This window comes from Falco biarmicus, chromosome 1 (genome assembly GCF_023638135.1).
Source record: "Falco biarmicus isolate bFalBia1 chromosome 1, bFalBia1.pri, whole genome shotgun sequence".
In the NCBI taxonomy this organism is placed as follows: domain Eukaryota; kingdom Metazoa; phylum Chordata; class Aves; order Falconiformes; family Falconidae; genus Falco; species Falco biarmicus.
This window is the reverse complement of record NC_079288.1, coordinates 102,178,941-102,203,186: the sequence shown is the minus strand read 5'-3', so window position 1 is coordinate 102,203,186 and position 24,246 is coordinate 102,178,941. Positions and strand designations below refer to the sequence as shown.

The 24,246-nt window shown below is 39.9% G+C and overlaps 1 protein-coding gene across 1 annotated transcript; it reads left to right on the top strand.

Annotated features, from left to right (window-relative positions):
• Positions 1-2,221: 2,221 nt before the first annotated feature.
• Positions 2,222-15,102, top strand: LOC130156002 (albumin-like). The gene is made up of 15 exons (XM_056354069.1): positions 2,222-2,357; positions 3,837-3,897; positions 4,703-4,835; positions 5,756-5,970; positions 6,697-6,829; positions 7,851-7,948; positions 9,009-9,138; positions 10,067-10,281; positions 10,830-10,962; positions 11,788-11,885; positions 12,045-12,183; positions 12,709-12,932; positions 13,457-13,589; positions 14,609-14,665; positions 14,918-15,102. Exons 1-14 carry the CDS (start codon positions 2,273-2,275, stop codon positions 14,657-14,659), a joined length of 1,848 nt encoding a protein of 615 aa, XP_056210044.1. The 5' UTR covers positions 2,222-2,272; the 3' UTR covers positions 14,660-14,665; positions 14,918-15,102.
• The last annotated feature ends 9,144 nt before the right edge of the window (positions 15,103-24,246 follow it).

Below are 24,246 nucleotides of genomic sequence, written 5' to 3'. Positions count from 1 at the left end.
TCACCATTTATATCTATGCAAAAGTCGTGCAGATGTTTCCAAACTCAGAATGCTGATATAGCCAAATGTCAGTGAATTAAGGGACTATGCAAAAAAATGCTAGGTCGTCTTCAGCCATTATAGGTTAATCAAAAAGATACATGTTTTAGTGATGGGTTCTTCTTTGACAGAGGGATATGCTCAGTAAATCCAGTTACAGACTGAAGTGTTAACCATTTTGTTAGGCTAAAGCAGCACAGGTCTGAAAGGTCCAGATTATTCACCATAATTCCCATCGTTCTCCAGAAAGTTGGGATTTTGCTACAACCACCTGAAAATAATTCCTATTTCCAACATTATGACAAAACTGGAGTGCATTTTCGGCAAATTTGGCTTTCCCACACCATCCTTCATGTAACAGTTATCTGGATAACCTTTAATTTCCAAAATAGAGCTTTTGTGCCTTTAAATCACTGACAAAAATGCAGGTTTTCACCTACAAAGATATCAGGACCAGACTTGGAAAAATGCAAAACTGTTTTGGAAAAGGAGCAGCCAGTACAAATTTCATTGTAGCAAACTATTCTGTAAACCTTTCTAAATTTTATATGGTTATTCATGGATAACAGAATGGTCTTTCTGAAAGACAAGATGCATTGCCTTGACATCTTTCTAAAGTAAAATTGCTTGCAAGTCTTTTCTGCTTAGACACATCATTTGATTTATTTAAGACGTGTTTAAAAACCCAAGCTCAGAAATAAAGTCTTTTTTTTTTTTTTTTTTACTTTTGTCAAATTTCCAGAAAACTGAAAATTGAGTTATTCAGACTACTCCCAGTAGGAACAGTATAGAATTGTAGTAAAACTGCCCACTTGAGGAAAAAAAAAACCAAAAAACCAAAAACAAAAAACCAAACAGCAGAAAAGGGAACCGTAAGGACTAAGGAAGTGTTAGAAGAGCTTGCTCCAGGCCAGTGGGTGCTTGCTGCCAGAAGCAACAAGTTGTGAGGCAGAGCACGACCTGCAGCATCACACTGTGAATAGTTTTGTGGGTTAACATCCACCCACTGGAGAGATAAATTCATTAAACAGAGCATTTCCTACTGTGGAACGACATCACTTTGCACTCAGTAAGGATCCAACCTTATACTTGTTATTTTCTTTGAAGCCTCCTACTGAGTGTTCTGGAAAAATAATTTCAATTTTGTTCCCTGTCCAGGGCTCTGTGCAAACATCATAATTCTTCCAGTGTCTGAGCTCCTAAGTTACCGAGTAATCAATAGAAAGTTGTCAAGGAGAAGAGCGGAGCTTAATTAGGAGATTACTCTGGGGAGGATTCAGTGCAAATGAAGAATTGTAAAAAGTTATGAAATGACAGTACTTCCAGATGTTTACACATGTATTTGGCAGTTTTCAGGATCCCAGCGAACGGCAGCATCCACAGAAAACAAGTACAGGACCTAATAAATCAGGTGCTCAAATAAAGCCTTTGGCTGTTTGAGCAGCCTCCCTCTTGGATGTTACCCTAAGTGTACACGCCAAAATTTGGAGTGAGATGCAGCCTTCTACAGCGTAAAAGTGTCAGTTCCAACACACTGACACAGACCCATGAAATTGTTCTGCTCTGAAGCTGCATATATTGTGACATTCAGGTTCCTTGGTACCCATTCCACACTCCTACCTTCTGTTTCTATAAGAATTTGGAAGCCAATTGAAATTGGAGATGCCCTTTACCTGTGTCTTTGTGCTTGTTGGTGTATTTCACCAATTTGTATTTTTAGTACCAAAGTCTAGATGAGCCATCTCATCTTTGTACAGTGATTTCAAATTAAAATTCTGTAATTACAAGTGAGTGTGTGGACTGAGTCCCTCCAATCTGGGTAAACTGTTACTGTACAATACCAACCTGCTTTGTTTTTGAACAAATACTAGCAAAAAAAAAAAAAAAAAAGCACAGCTATAGGGTAAGACTTGGTGACTTTTTTGTCTGATGCCTTGAACTCCTTGTTTGTCATTTGATAAGGAAATTTACGCAAAACTTTATCTATTTGGGTGCTGGAAGGTTCAACCTTTTCAGGACAGAAAGGCTGAGAGTAACAAATAATATCAAATTCATTTTTGGCAAGGACAGTCCAAGTTTTGTAATGTTCTTCAGACCAAATGGAAATCTACAAGTGCCAGCTGTATGGTTAATATTTTACAGACACAGATAGTAAAGGGTATATAAGCAAATGCTTTCCCTTCAATCGTCCTAGCATTTCTGAGCAATTTAGCCCACATCATAATCTGCAACCATGAAGTGGGTAACATTAATTTCATTTATTTTCCTCTTAAGTTCTGCCAGATCCAGGAATCTGCAAAGAGTTGCTCGAGATGCAGGTAAGAAAAGACTAATTAGTTGTCTTTGCAGTCTTTGTTATATCAATTTAATGTCTTTGATGCAATTTCACTGACAATTCTCACAAGACTGATCCAAAGAGAACAGAAAAAATTGTTAACTTGAAAAGAAACTAAATGAAGAAATTGTGAGGAGATGGGTAGAACACTCAAGACAACTTAACCGGGCAAGAAGGTTGGGTGACATCCCTCTACAACATCAGTGTAGTGTGTGAAGGGATGTTGATTGTTCAGAATCTGTTACTGTGCTGGGAAGTGCTGTCTTTTGAATGGCACTTCATAAGCAAGCTCCTTGCCAGTTAAAGGCAATGCATTTCACACGAGTAGGTTAAACCCCCCAACATGTACATCTCAGGCTGGCTATAAGAAGGCTAGCAAAAAAACTCCTCACTGTGTCATTTCTCCCTGTACTATAAAAATTTAGACCTTGGTCAAAAAATATTTCTGCAGGTAGTCCTAGAAACTTTTCCACTGGTATCTTTTATTTTTCTTTGAAACATGAAAAAAACCAAATTTAACAAAACTGAGTTCTCAGGAGCTGTCTGGAAATGCTAGCAAACAGCACCGAAAAATCTTTACATTCAATTTTCTGCACTGAAACCCTTACTATCAAAATGGTTATATTCCATTACGTAAAGGAATTACCCTTCATGTTTCTACTGAATGCTCCTGAATGGTGTTTCTAGAACAAAACAACCGCCCTATTGTAGCTCATTCATTAGTGTGGTTGTATGCTGCAGTACCTGTTGGGAAAATCTTGTTGGGAGTCTTTGCACCAAGAGCAGGCTATAACTGCAACCTGTATTTGTTACTGTCAGAACCAAATGAAGGGATTTATTGCTTTCCTTCTCATGAAGAGCGCAGATGATATGCACTAGGTGCAGTAAGAATACGAAACTGCCAAGTTACTAATTTTGTGTTCAAAAAGAGAAAATTCTACTAATGGCTGCTCTAATTAACTGCAGCTGCATTCCTTTATTTGTAGTGTAGACATGATAACATTGTTTGTGCAAAGGATATGTTTGCTAACCCTTAACAGTAAGCTACAGCAGTCGTTTTGAATATTTGAATTAAGTATATGGTTACAGAGTAAAATACTGTATTAGAATCCTAAAAAATCATGTGCTTGGATTCCTTCAGAAAGATGAGTGTCTGCAAGAGATAGGGATGTGCAGACAAATGGCCCAAAACAGTCAGCTGAGACAACAAAGAGCTCAAAGTGTCCTGAAGAAAGCTTCAGCAGTACAACTTGCCTGGGATGGTATACCTGAAGACGGGATTTTATGAGTGCTCAGCATTTGCTTGGTCTGTTTCAGAACAATTATATCAGTCCCTTAAGAGCTGGGTGAATGCTGAACACTTACGAAAATCTGGCCCAAAGTGCCCAGAATGTATTCTTTGAGAGGTCTAGCACAGCCAGCGTGACAGCGAACATCCAGCGTTCTCTGTTTTTCTTCCTAGAGCACAAGAGTGAGATTGCCCATCGCTACAATGATTTGAAGGAAGAGACATTTAAGGCAGTGTAAGTGAATGGTCATCTTCCATTTTCTGATTGTTTTCCATCTCTGTTGATATTGGACAAAAAAGGGAAACTGAAACACACTGTATGATCTAGTGAAGAGTCTATCTGTCTGACTGGAGCCTGGCATTGAGTTGACCTTCCTCCTGCTAGTATATAAAGCCTACACGTATTTTAAGACCTGCAAAACTCACAATGACTTTCTTGGTCTCTGGGAAAAAAGACTCCCCTGATGAGAAAACCCATGTTCCTTGTGTGAAATGAAAAAAACCAGGCATGAATAATACGGTGTTGATGACCTTAAGGTGGAGGAGTTATGCTGCATTGAGACATAACCAAAAAAAACCCCTAAAACAACAAACCACCAACCTCAAAAAACCAAACCTGTGACAGGTTTTCTGACACGGTTTAGTGACTTCCTTTTGAAACTGGTTTTGGGAATGGCAGGGGACTGATAGAAGGCAGCCTGAAGATAATAATTTGTAGCAATGGCAAAAAACAGCTTAGTTTATGGCATTTACGAATGTGCTGATAAAAGTGACAGAGAACTCAGATTACAGTCTTTTCTGTTTTCTTTCTAATCTGTTATTCAAGACTTTTGTTCTTGGGAAGTAAGGTTAAAAACATTTTTTAGAAAGGGAGTGAGAAGAGGAAGGATACAGGATCTGGTACTACGCTCTTCGTGGTACTCTGTTTAAGCATTTGTGCATGTCATTTGAACAAACAATTCTGAATCCAGAAGAACTTCCACAAATACTGACTGTTACATTGCTTATCTCCATATTCCCAAATGTGCTTTTTGTTTCAGTACCCTGATCACATTCGCTCAGTATCTCCAGAAGTGTTCTTATGAAAGCCTGTCTAAACTGGTGAAGGATGTTGTTGATACGGCCCAGAAGTGTGTGGCCAACGAGGATGCTCCTGAGTGCACAAAACCACTGGTAGGCAGTGGATCCTTTGGTATTGTGTTTCTCCTTATTCTGTGCAGCCACCAGTATCATCCTTGGTGAGGGTTTATACCTGATCCTTTCAGGCGTTGCTGTTATCATTGACCAATGCCCAGATTTAGGTGATGAAACAAAGAACTTATTTTTGTCAGGTTCTGAAACTCTGTCTTTCAGAAGTGCCTAAATGATCTGTGGAGTCATGTATTGGAGCCCAAACACCAGACTTTGGCCCATTAAGTTTAGCATTGCCTGGAAAGAAACTTTAGCATTTAGTACAAATAAGTGCAAATACCCCAGCTGTAAAACATAGGTCTAATTCTAGGTATTAAAGTGACCAAAGTGTATGGGGTTTCACACTGGGGTGACTTGAAAAGGTGTGTGTGTTAATTGAAGGTACTTAGTTGAAGAAGTTTTAAAACAACTCCTCTAAGACCAGGTAGCAAAAGAAGTTTGCAAGTACGTAAGGTCCCTGGATGTCTAGCAGGTTCAGCCCAGCCCTACAGAAAGTCAGGTGCTTGTGTTCTTGCAAGCTCTAACATTCAGATCAAATAAAATTAGTACATTAGTTCTGCCTAAAAACGTCAAGTAGAATATAAAGTCTTGCTTCAATTCATCTACAAATTAAGTTTAGTCAGATTATAAGTAAAAGGAGATCACCGTCTTGCACAAAGTATTTTAAATTACAATTAAAATTTATTTTTCAATAAAGCATTGTAACAGTTTTGATATTGGACTACATAAAACAAAATGTATGAAACTGTGTTGAAAACACTAGATCATTCTGATTTATGGTCTAAATCTTATCCTGTAAAAATATATTTACATTTCAGTCTGGGTTTTCTTTTACAGATAAATATCTTGTGCATTACACTGTCTATAAACAATAATTCTGACCCTCAGCAACTCCCTTATAGCCCTCCATTTTCCTGGATGAAATCTGCCAAGTAGAAAAGCTCCGTGACTCATACGGTGAGATGGCCGACTGCTGCAGCAAGGCTGATCCTGAACGGAACGAGTGCTTCCTGTCGTTTAAAGTGCACCAGCCAGACTTCGTTGCGCCATACCAAAGACCAGCTTCTGATGTGATATGCAAGGAGTACCAGGACAACCGAGTGTCATTACTGGGACAGTAAGAAAAAGAGCCATTTTGTACTGTCTAAGTATTTAGACATGCAGAAGAGGGTTTCCCAAGCTACACAGAGAGTGTGTGGACATGCAGGACATTTGAAAAAATTGCAAGTATTCAACCTCATATCTGCATGTGTAAAACAGTTGTTCAGTCACTATATACCCAAAGCTCCGATCATGTTTTTTCATTCCATGATAGAGCAGGTTTTTCCCTTCAAAAATGGGCTTTAAGAGATCACAGTTTATAAATCTGGCAGGACACTTTTTTCCCCCAAAAAACCCTGAAAAATCACAGTGTTCCCAATACTGATTTAATAATTTACTTACTCCAGCTTCCCACTACCCCCAATCGTAACTAGAAAGGATAAAGAAAGATAACAGAGAAAAAAAAAAAAAAAGGCAATAGAATCTTGGTGAAATGGCCACAGATTAATTTTTCACACTCAAAATCAGAATCTTCAAGTATTTGACAGTGCATTTTTTAAAAGCATATGTACATCATACTAGGTGGCTGACAATATAAGGAGTTAATCCTTCTGTCATTGTTATTGAGTCCTGCTTTGGAAACAGTGAGGTTTAGCAGAACATCTACTATTAGCAGGCATTATGGTAGGAAAGTAGATTACATTTCTAAACTAGAAATAAAAGTTATAGAAGCTGTAAGAGATTTAAGGACATTTGCTGTTGTCATTGGAATAGGTAACTTGTCTTTTCCTTTTACTTATAGTTTCATCTACACTGTTGCAAGAAGAAACCCCTTCTTGTATGCCCCAACAATCCTCAGTCTGGCTGCTGACTACGAACATGCACTTCAAGGCTGTTGCAAAGAGGCTGATATCAACGCTTGCTTGGATGAAAAGGTATATTAAATTTTTCACTGTGGATGATAACTAAGTGATCAGTCTATTTGATCTTAGCAGCAATTCTCTTTAAAGCAAGAAGTGACTTTAAAAGGCTACATTACAGCTTATAATTCCAAAATTGTGCTTTCCCATGGTGGTTTTCAGTAAACATTTGTATATGGCTTCATAGAAACTAACATGGTAAAAAGGAATCATATTTTGATTTTTTTTAAGTAAAAAAAATCCAAAAGAATCAAACTGTAGATAATTACGTCTGTCTTCTTGTCCCTCTGCTAACACATTATCAGGCAGCTGTGTGTATTGCACAGATGCTTCAAATCCAAATAACGTGTAGCACTTGGGACTGTTCATCTGTGGTAAACTGCAGCAAGATGACATGCTAGCAAAGAGGAGCTAGGGAAATGCAGACACTTGGCAGCCTAACATGCCATCACCACATCCAACGTGTGGGTGTAGGAGAGGTCTTTCCTATTCGTTACCCAAGCAAATGGAGGAGAAAGAGTGTGAGACAGGTAAAATCTTCCTGTTCATGCACACCTTTGTATGAAGAACTTGTAGAGAATGGTCACGTGTTAGCCCTATGAATCAAAAGCAGATGACCCACACAGCTTTGTTTTTTAAAGAACTGTAGCCAAGATTTCATGTTAAGCTTGAGCATGGCATGAGCCGGGCTTTCCCTTTGTCTCAAACTCAGTCCCAGTGACTTCTGTGTAATCACTGCGGTGCTTTGCAAGACAGCTTGCCATAGGGTTTCACTGAAACTGAAGTATTTCGTGAACAGTAGCATGTCTATAGAAGAATTGCGCCATACCATAAGGTGTCATATATAGCCCAGAAGTTAAATGCTGCTTGCAGACTGGTTAGGACTGCCTAAGGGATTTTCAGTTGGCTTAGCTTTTCATCAGAGCTAACTGGACCTGAACCTGCTGTTTCTAAAGTGGGATTTTCAGACTTGCTTTTTTCTCAGTCCATTGGATGTAATCTGTTAAATGTGACAATGTTCATCCTGTTACTACAGGAAACTGACATAAGGGAAAAAGCCAATAAAGTAAGTGTGACGCAGCAGTATTCTTGTGGAATCCTCAAGAAGTTTGGTGAGAGAACTTTCCAAGCAGAGTAAGTTCCAATCAGTTTTTTATGAAAAGTAGGCTTGTTAACCTAAAGCTAAAACTGCTCAAGAGGAAAACATCATCATATATAATTCACTTCTATATGGTCAGTTTGAAAACTGCACTCACAGTACTTGGGTACTTCCTAGAATACTTTTGGCTAAGGACTATTGCCTAACAGAATAGAGATTAGTAGGTCAGTCTTTCAATGCTAGACCGACAGTGATTTCTTAGACTATTTATTTAAATGTAAAACTTCATTCTGATGGGGCTTCTGCATAAAGACTGGGCACAAAGAGCAACCTGCGTATTCCAGGCTGATAGCGAGTACTAGTAAAAAGATCAGCCATGCGAGCTACAGAGAAATGAAACTGTCTCTAGAACCAGTCCAGGAGGTGCGGAGTTAACTGATGGGGTGTCACTCAGAACTGGAGATTCCAGTGTGTTTCACCTAGTTTTGCGAGAGCTGTGCCTTGTTCAGTACCTACAGCTTTTCACAACGGGCACATCAGTAATTAGCAAAGTTGCTAGTTTGAACCTTAAAGCAATCAAAGAGTCAAACCGGCATAATCACAGTTGTTGTCAAAGGTGCATTTTTAAGATTAAAAAAATACTTTTTAGTAAGTGGATCATCTGCTTAAGCACAGACACTTTCATTCTGTGCCTAGTCTAACTAACATTGACTAGGATTTACCTTACCAGATACGTCAGCTTTGATTTAAAGGTTTAGATTAGGATTATATACATCTGTGCTAAGTAACCTAAAGATGCTTTACAGTCACTCAAGAGCGATGGGGAATTCTGGGGTGTGAATCTTACACAGACAGCTCAGATAGAAACAAGTTTGTGGTTCTTCTGTTCTTTCTGCCTGTTTTAAAGGAGTGCTGGGTTACTGGTGCAGGTGTCGATGCCCTTTTTTTCTAGCCATCAGAAGTTAGATGAGAAGAATGAATTAATATTTACTTGAAACAATGAAGATCTGCAGTATTGTAAGTGTTAGTGACTTGCAAGGTTTCTATTCAATACCAAGCTTTAAAACAAGTGTATTTTTCTTGTTTTTCACCTAGTAAACTTGCTCTCCTGGGTCAGAAATATCCCAAGGCTCCATTCTCAGAAATTACTAAAATTCTACAGGATATTAAGGGTATCTACAAGGAGTGCTGTGAAGGGGACATGGTAGAGTGCATGGATGACAGGGTAAGCCAAGTATTTTTCAAAAATGTTTACATATTAGAAAAGTGTTTAGGAAAACAGTAATTTGTGCAGCTATTCGTTCACAGTCCAGGGATCTTGTACTCAACACTGCTGGAAGGTTCCTCAGTCACTGACAAACTTATGGCCAGCTCAGATGACTGCTACTGGAACTAGGTTTTGGGCCAGTTCTGGATCTGGCCTTTTAAGATCATGAGAGCAAGGAGCTGTTCCGTACAGTATAGCGCATGCGTGTGCTTGGTTGAAATCAAAACACGTATCAGGGAGACAGTCTGATGGTACTTGCTCACTTCAGATCAATCATAAGCAAAGCAAAAGAAAGCAGAGGCAAAAAGACCACCATGTGTTTGTTGTCCTGTTGCATGTACTGCCTTTAGTCCAGTTTTCCTGCAGAGCCAATGACCTCCAGAGAACAGCTTTCATGGGAGGATTAGCAAAACTGTGCAATTGTGACACGATTTAAATATTGCCTGTCTGGCTGGAACTGAGACACACTATTAAAACCAGCTAGTGTCCAGTGCCGGCTTTAAGAAGCTCTGGGGTTTTTCATGTTTTGCTCTGCCTCAGAACAGAGCGCCTAGTAGGACTGACAAGTTCAATCAGGCATCCTTGTGACAGACCACTCAATGACTTTCCCTGGCTTTCCAGAGTTTGCTTGTCAAAATTTCTAAGATCAGGGGTGGGTGGCACACAGCCTTCCCTGTGCCTGTGACTATTGTGATTGACACACATAGGATGTGCCCATTCCTTGGATTATTTCTCTTTGTATGGAGACAGTATTTCTTCAGGAAAGTGCTAAGCAAATAGGTGCCCTGAATGAAAAGGGAAGAGTCTGAAAAAGAGAAAAGAGATGGATAAATCTATCTTTACATTATTATTTCATAGCTTGCCTGATAATGTTTTCATTTTATAGGCAGAGCTGATGACCTATATGTGCTCTAAACAAGAAGTTTTCTCAAGTAAAATCAAACACTGCTGTGAGAAGCCAGTTGTGGAACGAAGCCAGTGCATTATCAAAGCAGAGTTTGATGACAAACCTGAAGATCTTCCTTCACTAGTTGAAAAATACATACAAGATAAGGAAGTGTGTAAAAGCTTTGAGGCAGACCACGATGTGTTCTTGTCAGAGTAAGTAGTGCCAACAGCATGCATGCTTATATTTGAATGCTCCTGAAAATGATCCTCTCTCTTTTCTGGACTGTGGCCTTTTGCACCGCTGGAAAAACCTGTCATCTTGGGTGTCTCAAATACATATGGAGAAAAGAGATGACCACACAGAAGTCCAGTGTAACTAATGTAACTTCAGCCCTAGTAGAATCCCTGGTTTCTCATAGTTGCTTTGTGACTGTTAATGTTCAGCATTGTCCCACTTACCAAAGCTGAATTTATCAGTGCCTTTCTTTTATTGAGGGCTTTGTGCATGCCCACGTACATCTGCTTAAGAAGTATTCTGTCACAGGGAGCTGCTTTGTTCCTCTCATATTTGCCCTGTTGGCAGACAATGGAACAACCAAAAAAAAAAAAATCTACTAAAACAAAAAAACAGCATTCCAAGCTGATTGCCCAACTTGCTTGATCTCATCTGGGTAACTGTCATTGTCAATTACTGTGTTGTGCATGAAGGAAGCAGCACATTATTGGTGAGCTCTAATTCTATCTGCTTGTGTGTCTTTCAGGTTTGTTTATGAATACTCACGAAGACACCCCGAGTTCTCAACACAGCTGATTCTGAGAGTTACTAAGGGATATGAAACAGTCCTGGAGAAGTGCTGCAAAACAGACAACCCTGCTGAGTGCATCGGAAAAGCTGTAAGTGCAAAGCTTTGTTTGCAGATAACTGGAATGCTTGGTTGGTACCCATCACAAAATGGTCGAGTCGAGAAGCTTGTTTAGAAGAGCAGACAGAGAGCATTTTGAGAGACTAATCCCAGGGGAAATTCGCGTTCTGGTGGGAGATGAAGCAGTCCAGGGTCCATGACAAGGACTTCTTAGATCACAGGGTAACTTCATTGGTCACCTTATGACATTTCAGACTAGTCTCACTCATCTGCCTGTTGCCTCTGTCTCTCAGAAGTGATTCTGCTTGTACTGAAGAAGATGATTAATAGCTGGGGAGCTGAATTATTCTCTGGGCTCCACTGCCTACACTGAGTATGACTACTCATGGGTTGTGATGGGAACCTACATGGCCAGCTCACATAAAGATGCCTTAACTTAGGTCTCCCAGTCTTCACCTGAACTGCACAAAAGTTACAGCACAAGTTGAGTCGCTTAACTTTGGCCAAGGAATAGGAAGAGGATGTTCCCCTCAAAACCAATAGTCCTGCACTTGAAAAATATTCACCCAATTTAAACAAACAAGAAAAACCTCATTGTCTAGAAAGTAAGTCCAATAGGTAATTAATTTAAATTTCAAAAATCTTGCTGCCTTCTTAACAGAATTTCTGTTAGAACTTAAGATTTATATGAGAATCAAGTCCTCCCTACACCATCCAAGCTATATGGAAGTGCTTAGTCTTGCAAAACAGGTATCTTTTGGCTAATAAGATTTAGAAAAGGTCAAAATATATATTTGATGACTGTTAGCAGGACATCCTGCTCTAATGTTACTAATAAATTTATACTTTTTTGCAGCAAGAGGATTTGAACAAGCATATCAAAGAAACTCAGGATGTTGTAAAGACAAATTGTGAGCTTTTCACCACCCATGGCGAGAAAGACTTTTTAAAAGCGTAAGTACTTTCTGACAAATATTCTTGAGTGTAGACATGGATGCTGGCTGCTTTGGGCACATTTATTTGCTCTTCACTTCTATTTCCACTTCAGTAGTCTAGCACAGTAGAGCGTTCTTCAAATGTGAGCAAACAGTGATTTTGATACAACTTTTTCAGAATTCTGATCCGCTACACTAAGAAAATGCCTCAGGTGACAACTGATACCTTGCTTGAAATTGGAAAGAAAATGACAGCCGTTGGTACCAAGTGCTGCCAGCTTCCTGAAGACAAGCGCCTACCTTGTTCTGAGGGATTTGTGAGCACATTTTTTTATCCTCTCTACTCCTCTTGGAGATTTCTTCTGTTCTCCAAACCGTCAAATGCTTGCTGTGCAATTGTAAACTCATGGTGATTTTCTTAAACCCCAAGCTAAGCATCTACCTAACAGACTTTGAAGTCAGTTCCTTTTAAATGGGTGTGGTAACCTAAACAGTTGTCTGATGGTAGCTTGTGAAAATTTCAGCTAAACTTTGGCCTGCCTCAGAAAGAAAAAGTTGATTGGGTCTGTGGCAACTTGCATTTGGAAAAGCTAAACAGTCCAAAACCCCCAGTGTACTTAACAGATTGCAGCCCAATGGACAGACTGTTTGCAGATTAAGAAATGCCCAACTCCAGGAATATGTATTTCTTTTAAATTTTAAGTCCATGCCATTTCTGAGCAGGTGGTTAGGTCTGAGAGCTTCCACTTCCACCTGTGCTATTGTGACACAAACATCACACATTTCTTCTGTTATTGTAGAAGGTGTAACTCCCATCTGTCCTTCTTCCCTTCACTTTACAGCTGAGCATTGTGATCCAGGATATGTGCAGGAGGCAGGAGACCACACCTGTAAATGACAACGTTTCACATTGCTGCAGCGACTCCTATGCTTACAGGAGACCATGCTTCACTGCTATGGGAGTAGATACCAAATACGTGCCTCCAGCATTTGACCCCGAGATGTTCAGCTTCGATGAAAAATTGTGCACTGCTACTCCTGCTGAACAGGAATTAGGGCAGATGAAGTAAGCTTAAAATACCTTGTAGAAAAACTTCCGAAGTGTAACACTTTAGAGGGGACAGAGGGAAGCTACAACCCCCCTGTTTGGTCACCTGACTGGGACTTCACTAGCAACAGAGAGAAAACCAGGTGGAACTACGTGTTTGTACTGAGCTTGTCAGTGCATAGCATTGTGTAGTCTGGAAGAGGCAAAATAGGGTATTTTCTTAAAATTAGATCGGTGTCTTAACTGACCAGTTTCACATAGGTCCACTGCCAGCTCAAGTTTAAAGATGCACTTTTAATTAAAACAACATGCAGACCATTACAACAAGTTTTTTCCCCACCTGTAACTGGGATAACAGAAAATGAACAGATGGTTGAGGTGGACTGGGAGTTTGGAGTCACCAGTGGGCACAGACTCCTCTAGGCATGACAAAAAAAACCCAACTCATAAATGAGCTGTACCTGCATAGAATGATGTATTTTAAATTGGGAAATCAAACTAGGACAGGTAGTGTTAACTGTGTATTTTGGCTTTGTTTTCAGATTGCTTGTCAACCTCATTAAACGCAAGCCCCAGATGACAGAAGAACAAATAAAGACAATTGCTGAAGGTTTCACTGCCATGGTAGAGAAGTGCTGCAAGCAATCTGATATTGACACATGCTTTGGGGAAGAGGTATTTCCTATCTCCTTTAACAAAAAAAAAACCAACCCAAAACAAAAAACATACAAGAAACACGCTAGGAAACTGTACTATGAAAGTCATGCTGCAAAGCGCTATGGTTACTTGTCCCCGTGCCCTTACAGTAAATTTGCCTGCAGAGCATAACATATATCTTGACTGTTCGGATTATAGTCATTGAACAATTCCATTCGGAAGAGTTGTCTGGAGGTAATGTAGTCCAGCCATCTGCTCAAAGTGCAGCTGAAATCTAGATTAGATAAGGTTCTTTAGGGCCTTGTCTGGAAGAGTTCAATATCAACAAGCCACAGTTGAAAAGTATGTATGTGTAGAATTTAAACTTTATCTCTAGCATATGTAAACTTCCTTTTGTGCTACAGATTCTTACAGAACTCTGAAGGATTACCAGTAAAAAGTGCATCTGGATCAATTATCAGAGGTGCCTAGCAAATATAGATATACTGGCAAGGGCAACCCAGCTGATTATGTCTTATGAACAGTCACTCAGTATTTTTTTTCCAAATTCATCCATCATAAATATACATTCATTCATTCAACATTTACTTGTGTCTGAAATAACCACAGGAGAAGTTTATCTGTAGCTGTATTGCTGAGCAAGTGCAAAGCATTTACAGAAAGTATAAATGGCAGTTTCCAGCAGCAACCTCAATATCATTTGAGGCATGGAACCGTATTACTAATATCTAAGACTGCTAATCGATTGAATCCTTTTTTATTTGTAACCAAAGAATTGCATAGGTAAATATATTACGAAGACTTAGGAAAGTATTTTATCTCTAATTCACTCTAAAAGTTTATTTTCTACCTTTGCAAAATTGAAAGATACCCATCATACAGAAGCCCACAGATTCTAAGCTTAGGAAGTACCATTAGAATTATCCATTAAACCATAAGGCAGACACAAGTTCGAATTTATAAAAGTTCTTGCTCAAGCACTACATACTTTGCTCCCTTGGTTTCTCTCTCACAACTGTTTGTGTTCCTTTTTCTAGGGTGCAAACCTAATAGTCCAGAGCAGAGCCACATTAGGAATTGGCGTTTAACACGTGGTAGGTAACAATAATAACGCATATATATCGGGTCAGCTAGCTAGCTAGCTACCCCTCCCTGCCCACCCTTCCACCCATTTAACTCCTTCAACTCAAAAAATCACCTAGCTTCCCTTTAACCGCCAGCTGTTTGCTTTCTCTAATGGTTTACCATCTGCCATTACATTACATACAAAAAGTAACGTATAGTACAGTAAAGACACTAGCATGCTACCATTTTACAAAGTAATCCTTTTTGTTTCTCTGATGTAGGTTGCCAGTGGGAAAAATATGAAGAAAAATACTTCTGTGTAACTTCTCCTGCCCATTACCTTTTTTCCTTTGGTATTGAATGAGTATTTCATAAATCTTGTTTTGTCAAACCACATGCTTTTCCAGAAATGTTTCAATTCTATTACTTTGGAAAAAAATATAAATAAAAGCTTTATAAATCTGCATCTGTCCTTGTCTGCTGGTGGCTACCGTAAGGCAAAGCTCTGCAGTGCTCCCTATACAAAATGGTTGCTCTAAGTAGTATATATGGGAAGGGATTCCATTGGGGTTTTTTTCTGTTTCTTGCTCTTGGAAAGTATGTATAAAAGAATGAGAAAGGTGGTAAGACATTTAGCTAGACTTCAATACTCTGATTCAATTACATGTTCCTTTTATGCTGTATTTCAGCAGTTATAATCACATATTAAGAGAATGTTCAAAGGAACTGTCCAGTCTAAGATGACTAGCAACAAGCTCTTACAAAAAGAAAAAACAGGTTTTTTACATCAGCCCCAAATCAAGCATCTCTTTGCTTGCAGAGTTGCAAACAGACCTGTTTTCAGACACTTCATGTCTTAAGTTATTTTCAAAACAGCTTTTGACTTTAGAGTTGCCTGTTGCAAAGCCCACCATCTAAATCATGCTCTTCATCGCAAGAAGCTCCTAAGAGAGAAATCTTTTGGTTCTATGCCACTAAAGCAGCGTGATTTTCTAGTACATGTTTGGTGTCAGTCCATGAATATAAAAGCCCCAAATCTCCTACACTTTAACAAGGACTCTTGCATTGCAGGAAGAGCCTTTGCATAATAAGGGCAGTTTTCTTGGCCTTGAAACTCTTTGTGCCTGTAGTTCATGAACTGGAAGTCTTCTCCAGAACCATAGAAACATACTCAGAATGAAACATTCAGAGACATTAGGTTGAAAATTTAAAAGGAAGAACCATAAATCTTGTGACGATTGAAAGGTTTGAACATTCAGTCACTGTAAAACATGGTTATGTATTGGTTTAGAAGAGTTTATGTGACCCCAAGGCATTCACAAGCATCTCGTTCAAGATTTAAAATTTCATGAATTTGAGCAATAGCCATTTGTCAGTTGCAGTTAAGCAACATCTCCCTTACTTTAAGGGAGCACAAACAGTCATTACCGTTATCTAATCACACCATTCCCATTATCTAATCTACCATCCAAAAAGCTGACAGTCATTCTCCACAGCTAAAATTAACCTGCTTTAGGACAGCAGAGCTGTAGTTAATTAGGACAAGTTAAACTTGTTCGAGGAAGAGGTTTGCTGAAGATTCTTAGGCACAGAAATCAGCACAAACACCACAAATCCATGAAGAATGTGGGTTTCTCATTCAATTTCCAGCTAATCCCTGTGCTGCATCACATTGTGATTCTGATGTGTGCTGGTTAGTGTCCTGCCACACTGGCATGGCTTTTGAACTGCGTGTTGAATAATTCCAACTACAAAGCAGGTTAAGAATTCCATTAAGATTTAGTAATTGAAAATGTGTTTAGAATTCATGCGCTTGTGATTTTGTGGGCTCCAGAGAGATACAGAATTAATAGATAAATTATTTCCAGGCTGCATTTATCATTTATTAATGCTGAAAAGAGTAATGTGCTAAGCAAGTAGAGTCAAGTATCAAAATACCAAAGATATGTGAAAATAATTTATTTCTTGCCACCCTACCCCATCTCTACAATTCACAGAAACCCATTTATTTCACTCTCATGTGTCACAGTGCCTTTCAGTTTGCATAAAGATAAAGCGCTGCAGCACTTAAAGAAGTATCTTAAGCCTCAGTGTTGATCTGGTTTTGAAAATGACTCTTAAGAGCTTTTGCTGCCATGCTGGGCAATCTTCCTTGTATTCCTGGGGCTGTCTTTTGGGCTGTGGTTTTCCACAACTGGTATGGTTTTGGCCATCTGGGTTTCTTTTAACACGGTGACTTTCCTTTTCTCCTTGTAGAGTCTGAGCTCAGAAGGAAAAGGAATAAGCACACTGGCAGCTGTAGCTAAGACTGCACTTGTACAAAAGCATCGTAAACCACTTCGGCATCGCCTGAAGGGGTAGGGAAACCTCCCCCTAATTACCTGGAACCTTTACATTTCTGCTACCGAACCTGAAAAATAGCTTCAAATTTCAGAAAGGCCAAATGTTACAGTAACTGTTAGCATGAGACCTGAGACTTGTTTTCATGCAGCAGCTTTGGTTAAGTTATTTGAAGAGTCTTTCAGGTTTTATATTCCTTCTACTGCAACTTCTAGTCCCCAGAACTCACCAAAAACAAGTACCCCAAGCGTTCAAGGGAGAAATCAAAACAAAAACCAGCACACTGATTGTAAAGCAGACATGAGTGTTTTGAAGGCCCCTCTCCTTGCCTGCGAACAGCTGGGTTTGCAACAGCACAGCCAGGGAGCCAGAGCGCTGCTGTGAGCATCCATTTTCTGCGCTGTGACAATTCACCTGGCAGATCTGCTGGTACTTGATATGCCCTGGGGAGGCTGACATTTACTGCCTCTGGCTAGAGCAAAACCAGAAACACCTTCCCTGGGAGAGGGTGTCCCAGGAAACAACATGATACTGTGGTAATAGATTAGGGGTCCTCAAACTTTTTAACCAGGGGGCCGGCACACGGATGCAGTGGCAGGCAGCCATCTGCGGCTGCTTGGTTTCCCCACCCCCCAACCCCCCCGCGGGGGGGTGTCTGTAAATACCGGGGGCCGGATTGAGGACCCTGGGGCGGCGTATCCAGCCTGCGGGCCGTAGTTTGAGGACTCCTGTAATAGATGAAGATCTAAACCAGCGAGACCGAGAGCTTCATGGTACCGAGTACTACGAGGACATATGTATCTTGTAGTCTGCTCCCGTTTGTATGCCCCGTTTGCCTTCTCTTTCCTCTCCAGCACAGTACAGCGACTGGATATCTACTTGTGGTTTGTCATCTACTGTTACCCCTCAGTAACATGCAGGCTTATTTTTTCCTTTCTCTATTTTCATTTTCTGGTATGCCCATAGCTCTTTCGCATATATCCTCTATAAACGTTAGTAAAGCCATTACTACTGAACTTCTAGTACTCACCAAAACTACTCCCATAAATCAAGATTTCCAGTCTCTGGAGAAAGCCTGGTAGGAATTACACACCCATCCTTTACAAGAAACGGAATTTTGACAGCACTACCCATAAACACTAATTGATAGAAATTTCCTCAGACTTGACTGCTCTACATTAACATCTTTGCTATATGTAGATTTCTTACGCTAAGACAGAGAAATAAGCAAACACAAAATCATTAATTCTTAAAAAAAGCAAAACCTACCATTGCTGGACAAAGAACTTGCACCTGCAAGGTCCAATGTCTTCAAAGTTACAGCCAGATCCAGAAATTAGAAATGCTGCTTTTCTCTGAGGTGATCAGAATGCAACATCTTTATTCGGACGCTCCTAGTGTGAAAGGGTGAGGGGCTCCATCCATTTCCTTCTGCCTTCTCCTTCAGTCTTTAATTCCTTCAGCTGACCACACATCAGACTCCCCTCCCACCTGCCTGAAGCTCCTTACTCTCTTCATGCCTGAATTACCTGACCACCTTCTCCTCTCCATGCCTCTACCACACCCTGAATCGTGAAGTAACAGTTATCCTGTCTGTAAGCATAGTTTCCTGTATCTTTCAAAATGGCGTGTATTGATAGCAGTCTTTTTAGGGGCATCTCTAAAAAGGTTTTGTCATCTCCAGGTCACTGGGCTAAGTTGGATCTCTTGGTTGTGGCATTGCTGTGTTACTTCTTGACTGCTCGTGGTCCCTCTGGTGAAATGTCATGACCTTTAAGCCCCAGCTGCTCCGCATTCATTGCTGATATTAGTGAGCTAGTGTTAGTTTCATGACTCTAGATTGGCTCTTGTAAGAAGGCTGCTAGCTGTGGCCTTAATGTATGGGAATTCCTTTAATGCATGCTTCAGCTTTCATCTGAACGCTTGGAAACATTTATATCCAGGTCATGGCAAAGCAACTGAATGATTGGGTAGCAAGAATGTTCTTCCAGCTCTCTGTACTAGCTCAGGATGCCAACCTCATGGTGCTCAGCTTTGGTACAAATGCAGTGGAGTGTATCCAGCACGTGGTTACTGGGCAGCAGCTTTGGGCCAGGGCATATTCCTGGGTTTCTAAAAAATTCCTCTTGGTCACCCAAATGCTTAAGCAATTTTCTGCTCTTAGATGTGTTGTGAAACCTTTTTGACCGCATCAGATCATAGATGCACAGAGTTTTTAAAATGTGCAAGAAGTCCACTAGTACATTTGGGTGTATGTTTTCTTAATGTAAATCTTTACAACCTGTTTGACTGCCTAGGGCTGCTCTCTGTTACCTTGTACTATGGGTATCACTTCCCTTGCACCCAGCAGGGGCTGTGCCTTTTGTGTTAATTATGGGTAAGCATCTTTAGTGGTCAATGCCGTCTAATCAACTTCACTTTTGGTACTGTCTGATTTATGATTTATTACTGTCTTTGCCCAAAGACTGAATGGGACTTTCCTGTACATTAGCATTAGTACATTGCATTTCCACTAACATAAAATTACTACACGCCAGGGATACTAGGACTAGACTGGATTAGATTGCTTTGGTTGCAGCAATGGCTCATTTGAATCTGCCAAAGTTAACTGGAGGCAAGTACTGAACCAGATCCACCAATGCATTCTGTCTGTTTTGGGCTTCCCCAGGAACAAAACCCAACCTCCTTTAGAATCCTTTCAGTGAAAGTGGGTAAAGCACCAGGAACATGCTGAGGAAACTGTACCTCAGCTCATGTAAAGCAATTGAAATTCTATATTAACTTCCTGTGATTTTCAGTCCCAGGTGAATTGTGACGGCAGTTCTCACCTCTGCCTCAAAAACTCATTGTTAATACAAAACAGTATTCGACAACCACTGTCTTCGCTTCATATTTTACAGGAAGACTTGTAACCCAGCTCTCAGTTTGCACAATTTCTTATGCAGCTGGGCAAAACAGAAATCTGAATTTACAAGGTCCTTTCAAAACTTCCTCCTCTAAATCACAAACCTAATACTTTGTCATGCTCCCTTTTAGCAAGGGTGCATTCTGTCTGGGAGCACTCTCCACAACTTAATGGAAATTTACAGCAATTTACATTTGCATGGTTAATTGTTTACAGGCACTGGTTGATAATAGCATACAAATGATTTCATTGCCTTCAATCTTGTTTGTTCCCAATGTCCCCTGCATGGTTTACACCTCCAAATAGTCCACAATTATGAAGCAGACACTATTTCCTTTATTTTCTGCAGTTTTGCTACATGCAAAAATCAGAAAAAATTTGCTTGTGATGCAGGTAAGAACACTCTAGCTGAATTGCTTTCCTGCTTTGCAACTGTGTCAGTATGTGGTTGGAGTTAATGTTGCATAATTTCATAATAAACATGAAGTAAAACACCCTTATTTTTAGCTTGTTGGAATACATACAATATGCTAACTATAATGAATTCAACATTATAGTTTTGGTTTGTGGGGTTTTTGGTTTTTGTTTTCTTTTTGTCCGCCCCCCCCCTTCTCCCAAACAGGAGGAATCTGTACTTTGAAGATTCTGACTTCCCATTATAAAAAAGAAAAAAGATTTAGTGAAAGGTCAGAATATTTATTTTCATTGACTATTATATAATAAACATTGACTACTTCTAGACAAATGTTTACAGAAATCAACAAATTCCCCAAATAATGCAATTTCAAATGTTGTTTTTTAACATATGGGAAACTTCATTATTTTACAAGTTCTAGTAATTGCTTTCTATGTATTGAAAATTTTTCAATGAATACTAAATAAAGGGCTTCAAATTTACATATAGCTACACATTATTGTATGCAAAGACCTGCGTTTTTTTAAACACATGCAAGTCGGACAAATTGAAAACTCCCTGGTGATCCTATCTCTTACAGAAGTCTTGTGGTGGCGATTTGTATTGCATGTAACCAGAATCCACTCTAACAGTTCTTTATTTTCAGGATCTCCAGAATTAAAAGCCTACCAATGTTTTCCAAAAAAACTGTTAATACATGAGTTATTTCATATTGTTGACTAAAATACTACATGTGTGTGTAGGGGGTGTGTGTGCAATAATAAACTACACCTTTAAGTACACACAAACTACTTAATCTTCACATTTCACTGCAAAACATATGTTAGCCATGACACGTTTAAGGTCATTTCCTCATGACTGATCCACTTCAGGCATCTTGTACAGGAGATTTGAAAATTACAGGAAAAAATGGTGTATGGAAAAGGATTAATTACTTTATTCTTGCTATTGCTCCATGCTATGTCAGAACAACTCAGCAGGACAAACCAACATCAAAACCAAAGCCAAAACATATCTATGTGCAGCAGTTAAGAGGTCATTTTCGGAAAGTGTAAGTATCCATTTCTAAATTTTGCTCTGAAAGGAAATGAAGAACTTGAGAGTATTGCTGTTACATTTTTCCTTATTATCATGGTCCCCTCCAGTGTGAACTCATTAGCTCCACAGGAAGTATTCTTTATAAACAATTAAGAAAAGTAGTCTCTCTAGAATGGTATATCCTGTGTCTCTCTACACCAGACTGGTAGACATAAACTGTATGAAAGTTTGTGCTTGGAGTCCTCTGACTTTCTCTCTCTGCTGTGTTCGCAGCCTTCTAGCTGGCAAACCTGGTAGCTGAAAGTAGAGCCATGTTAGCAAAGCACTGCTCACTACAGCAGCAGCATCTTTCTACTACATGTAAATATTCAGACCAACTAGATACATAATAATATGAAAAAAATTTCTACTATACTGTAACATGTAAAACTTCATGTCATGAAACAAAAGGCGTCAGTAGTAGAGGAAGATGGCTGCTGGCTCCAGAACAAAATTGTACAAGAGAAGATTTCCAAGCACAGCATAAAGGGCAGGAACACTCCTGGCTCTGAAAGAACTCTTTGAGACTATGAACTAGTCGTCTGTCTTGGTGGAAATGCTGCTCCAGTATCACAAGCATCAAAGGTTTTCAACAGCTTTGACTCATGAAATGAATCAACGCTCTTTTGAGATGGAGGCTTTGACGAGGCATCCATAAGGTGGATCAGGAACATAAATGTCCCTTTTCAGAAAACAGCAAACATTAAGGAAGGTTTTTACAAGCTGACACTGATACAGTCTTGCACTCCGGGAAATGTAGCTTGCTATACCCTTTGTCTTTTTTTTGTGTGGTGGGTTTTTTGTTTTGGGGTTTTTTTGGGGTTACAGTCCCAATTCATAAACATAGTTACTTTTAGAAGCTAAGCTCTGTAGCAAGCTCATCTCGCTTTCTTCAGGTCAGAGGCAGGCAGAGCACACATTCTGGGCAACTAGCACTAACACACTTCAGCCTGAACTGCACCTTGGACTTGTGACTCATCACCTTTAGCAAGTGACTTCTCGGTGGTTTACATAAGCATTAGAACTGTATGTCGTCCTTCTGGTTTCTCTCAGTTAGTTGAACAATGCTAATGATAGTAAAGCCGCCTGCTCAGCCTCTACTTTTTTTCCCAGCAGTAGTGGAGTCACTTAAATTAATCAGTGTCTGAGAACTCACGGACTTTTCCTATCCTTCTGAAATTCTGTTGTTGTCTTTCTCTAAATGGGCATCAAGGAAACACTTCACAAATCTATGTTGTTCCAGTTTACTGTTTCATTCTGTAAAGCAAAATGAACAACTCATGCAATGCAGCAGTGGTTTGATGTGAGAGCAGGCATGGCAGAAAGGAAAACCATTGCTTCCTTACTCTTCCATTTCTTTTCCTTATAGGACACATATATATGTTGGATAATAAATTGTAGCAATTGTGGCTAGTTCCACTGACCCATTTTAAGCAGGCAGGACATTTTAGACTCCTGCTGCTGGTTTTTTTTTTCTCTGCCCCATGTATTTCTGCCAGGTGGATGTACTTGAACACCCCCTTCTATGGGGGGTGCAATTTTATGAGCCTTTCCCTCTAAAGACAGACAAGCAAGCACTTCAGTCTCTACAAGCCTAAGGCATTCTTAGCTTTTCTGATTATACACATGTGCAGAAACTACAGATATGATTCAGTTGCCTAAAAGTAAGCATCTAACGCCATTTGAGATACCCTAGGTAACCTGCCTGCTTTCTGCCTACTACTCCAGAAAGTCACAGGTCTTTCCTGGGCAACCCACACACAGTATTGCAGATACCCAACAACATCGTGCTCAGCTCATGTGTTCAGGGAACTTAACCCTACTGTGCTGCTTCCATCTTAAACCCAAAAAGTGTGCACACACAGGGAGTGTTAGTCCATGGAAAACAAGAAAATGTGAAAACTGGAAAAGTCAACATATTTTTCTCTCTTCCTTTAAAAATAAAAGTATCAAGCACGGGCTCTAGTCTGAGATGATTACTTATCAGGGCTTCACAAGGATTATTCAAAATTTTTTATTCAACCATAACCATATTTATTACATGAACCTTAAACTTGCCAGGAAAAGGTAAAGATGGGATAGAAGCCAACAACCCGTTGCAGTGTTGGCCTGTTTAGGAAAAAGAGGTCAAAGGGTAAAACTCCACTGAGAGACAGGGTCCTTAACGGGAGAAAATGTCCCAAGCAGACCCTTACAGAAGCTGGTAGAGTGGAAGAACAACTTTCTGCTTGCAAGAGCAAGGTTAAAAGAGCTGTGATGTGCACTCGAACCAAGGGAAATCCCCATCCGTTTCAGAAAGTGATACGAAATATCAGGCAGTGTGGCTTCTGAAGGGGATTGGGACTTGACAGCCTTCTCTGCTCTGTGGGGCTGCCGTAAGAGTCACGGGTAAGAGTCACCGTAAGAGTTGAGGGGTAGGCTCCAAATGGAGTCATCTTAGGAGAACTACCAGTGTAAAAACCTCACCCAACAAAAGGATGACTCTGTCAGAAGAGAAAGCCTGGACAAGGGAATGCCAGACACTTGTCTCCAGGAGTCAAGGAAGAATTTGTGCCCCAAAACCTAAACCACCACTAGATCCTGAGTGAGCTGTACAATACCCGATGTCTTGGAAGCAGTGCCTTTCACAGAGCAGCTCCAAGAAATCAATCGGGTCCTTCTCAAAAGAACACGCATTTTGTTTTGTTACCTGTGGGAAGACACAGGAAGTCCCCTGCCTTACTCAAAATTGCTGTGTCAGCAGGTCACTGCAACCTAAGTTTGCGTTGTGCTAAGATAACGGTGATTGTGTTGTATTAAGATAACTTGTTTTGACATTCAGCCATGGTGTTTCACTTGGCTAGACCATCACGCCTACAGGTGCCAGATAAAGA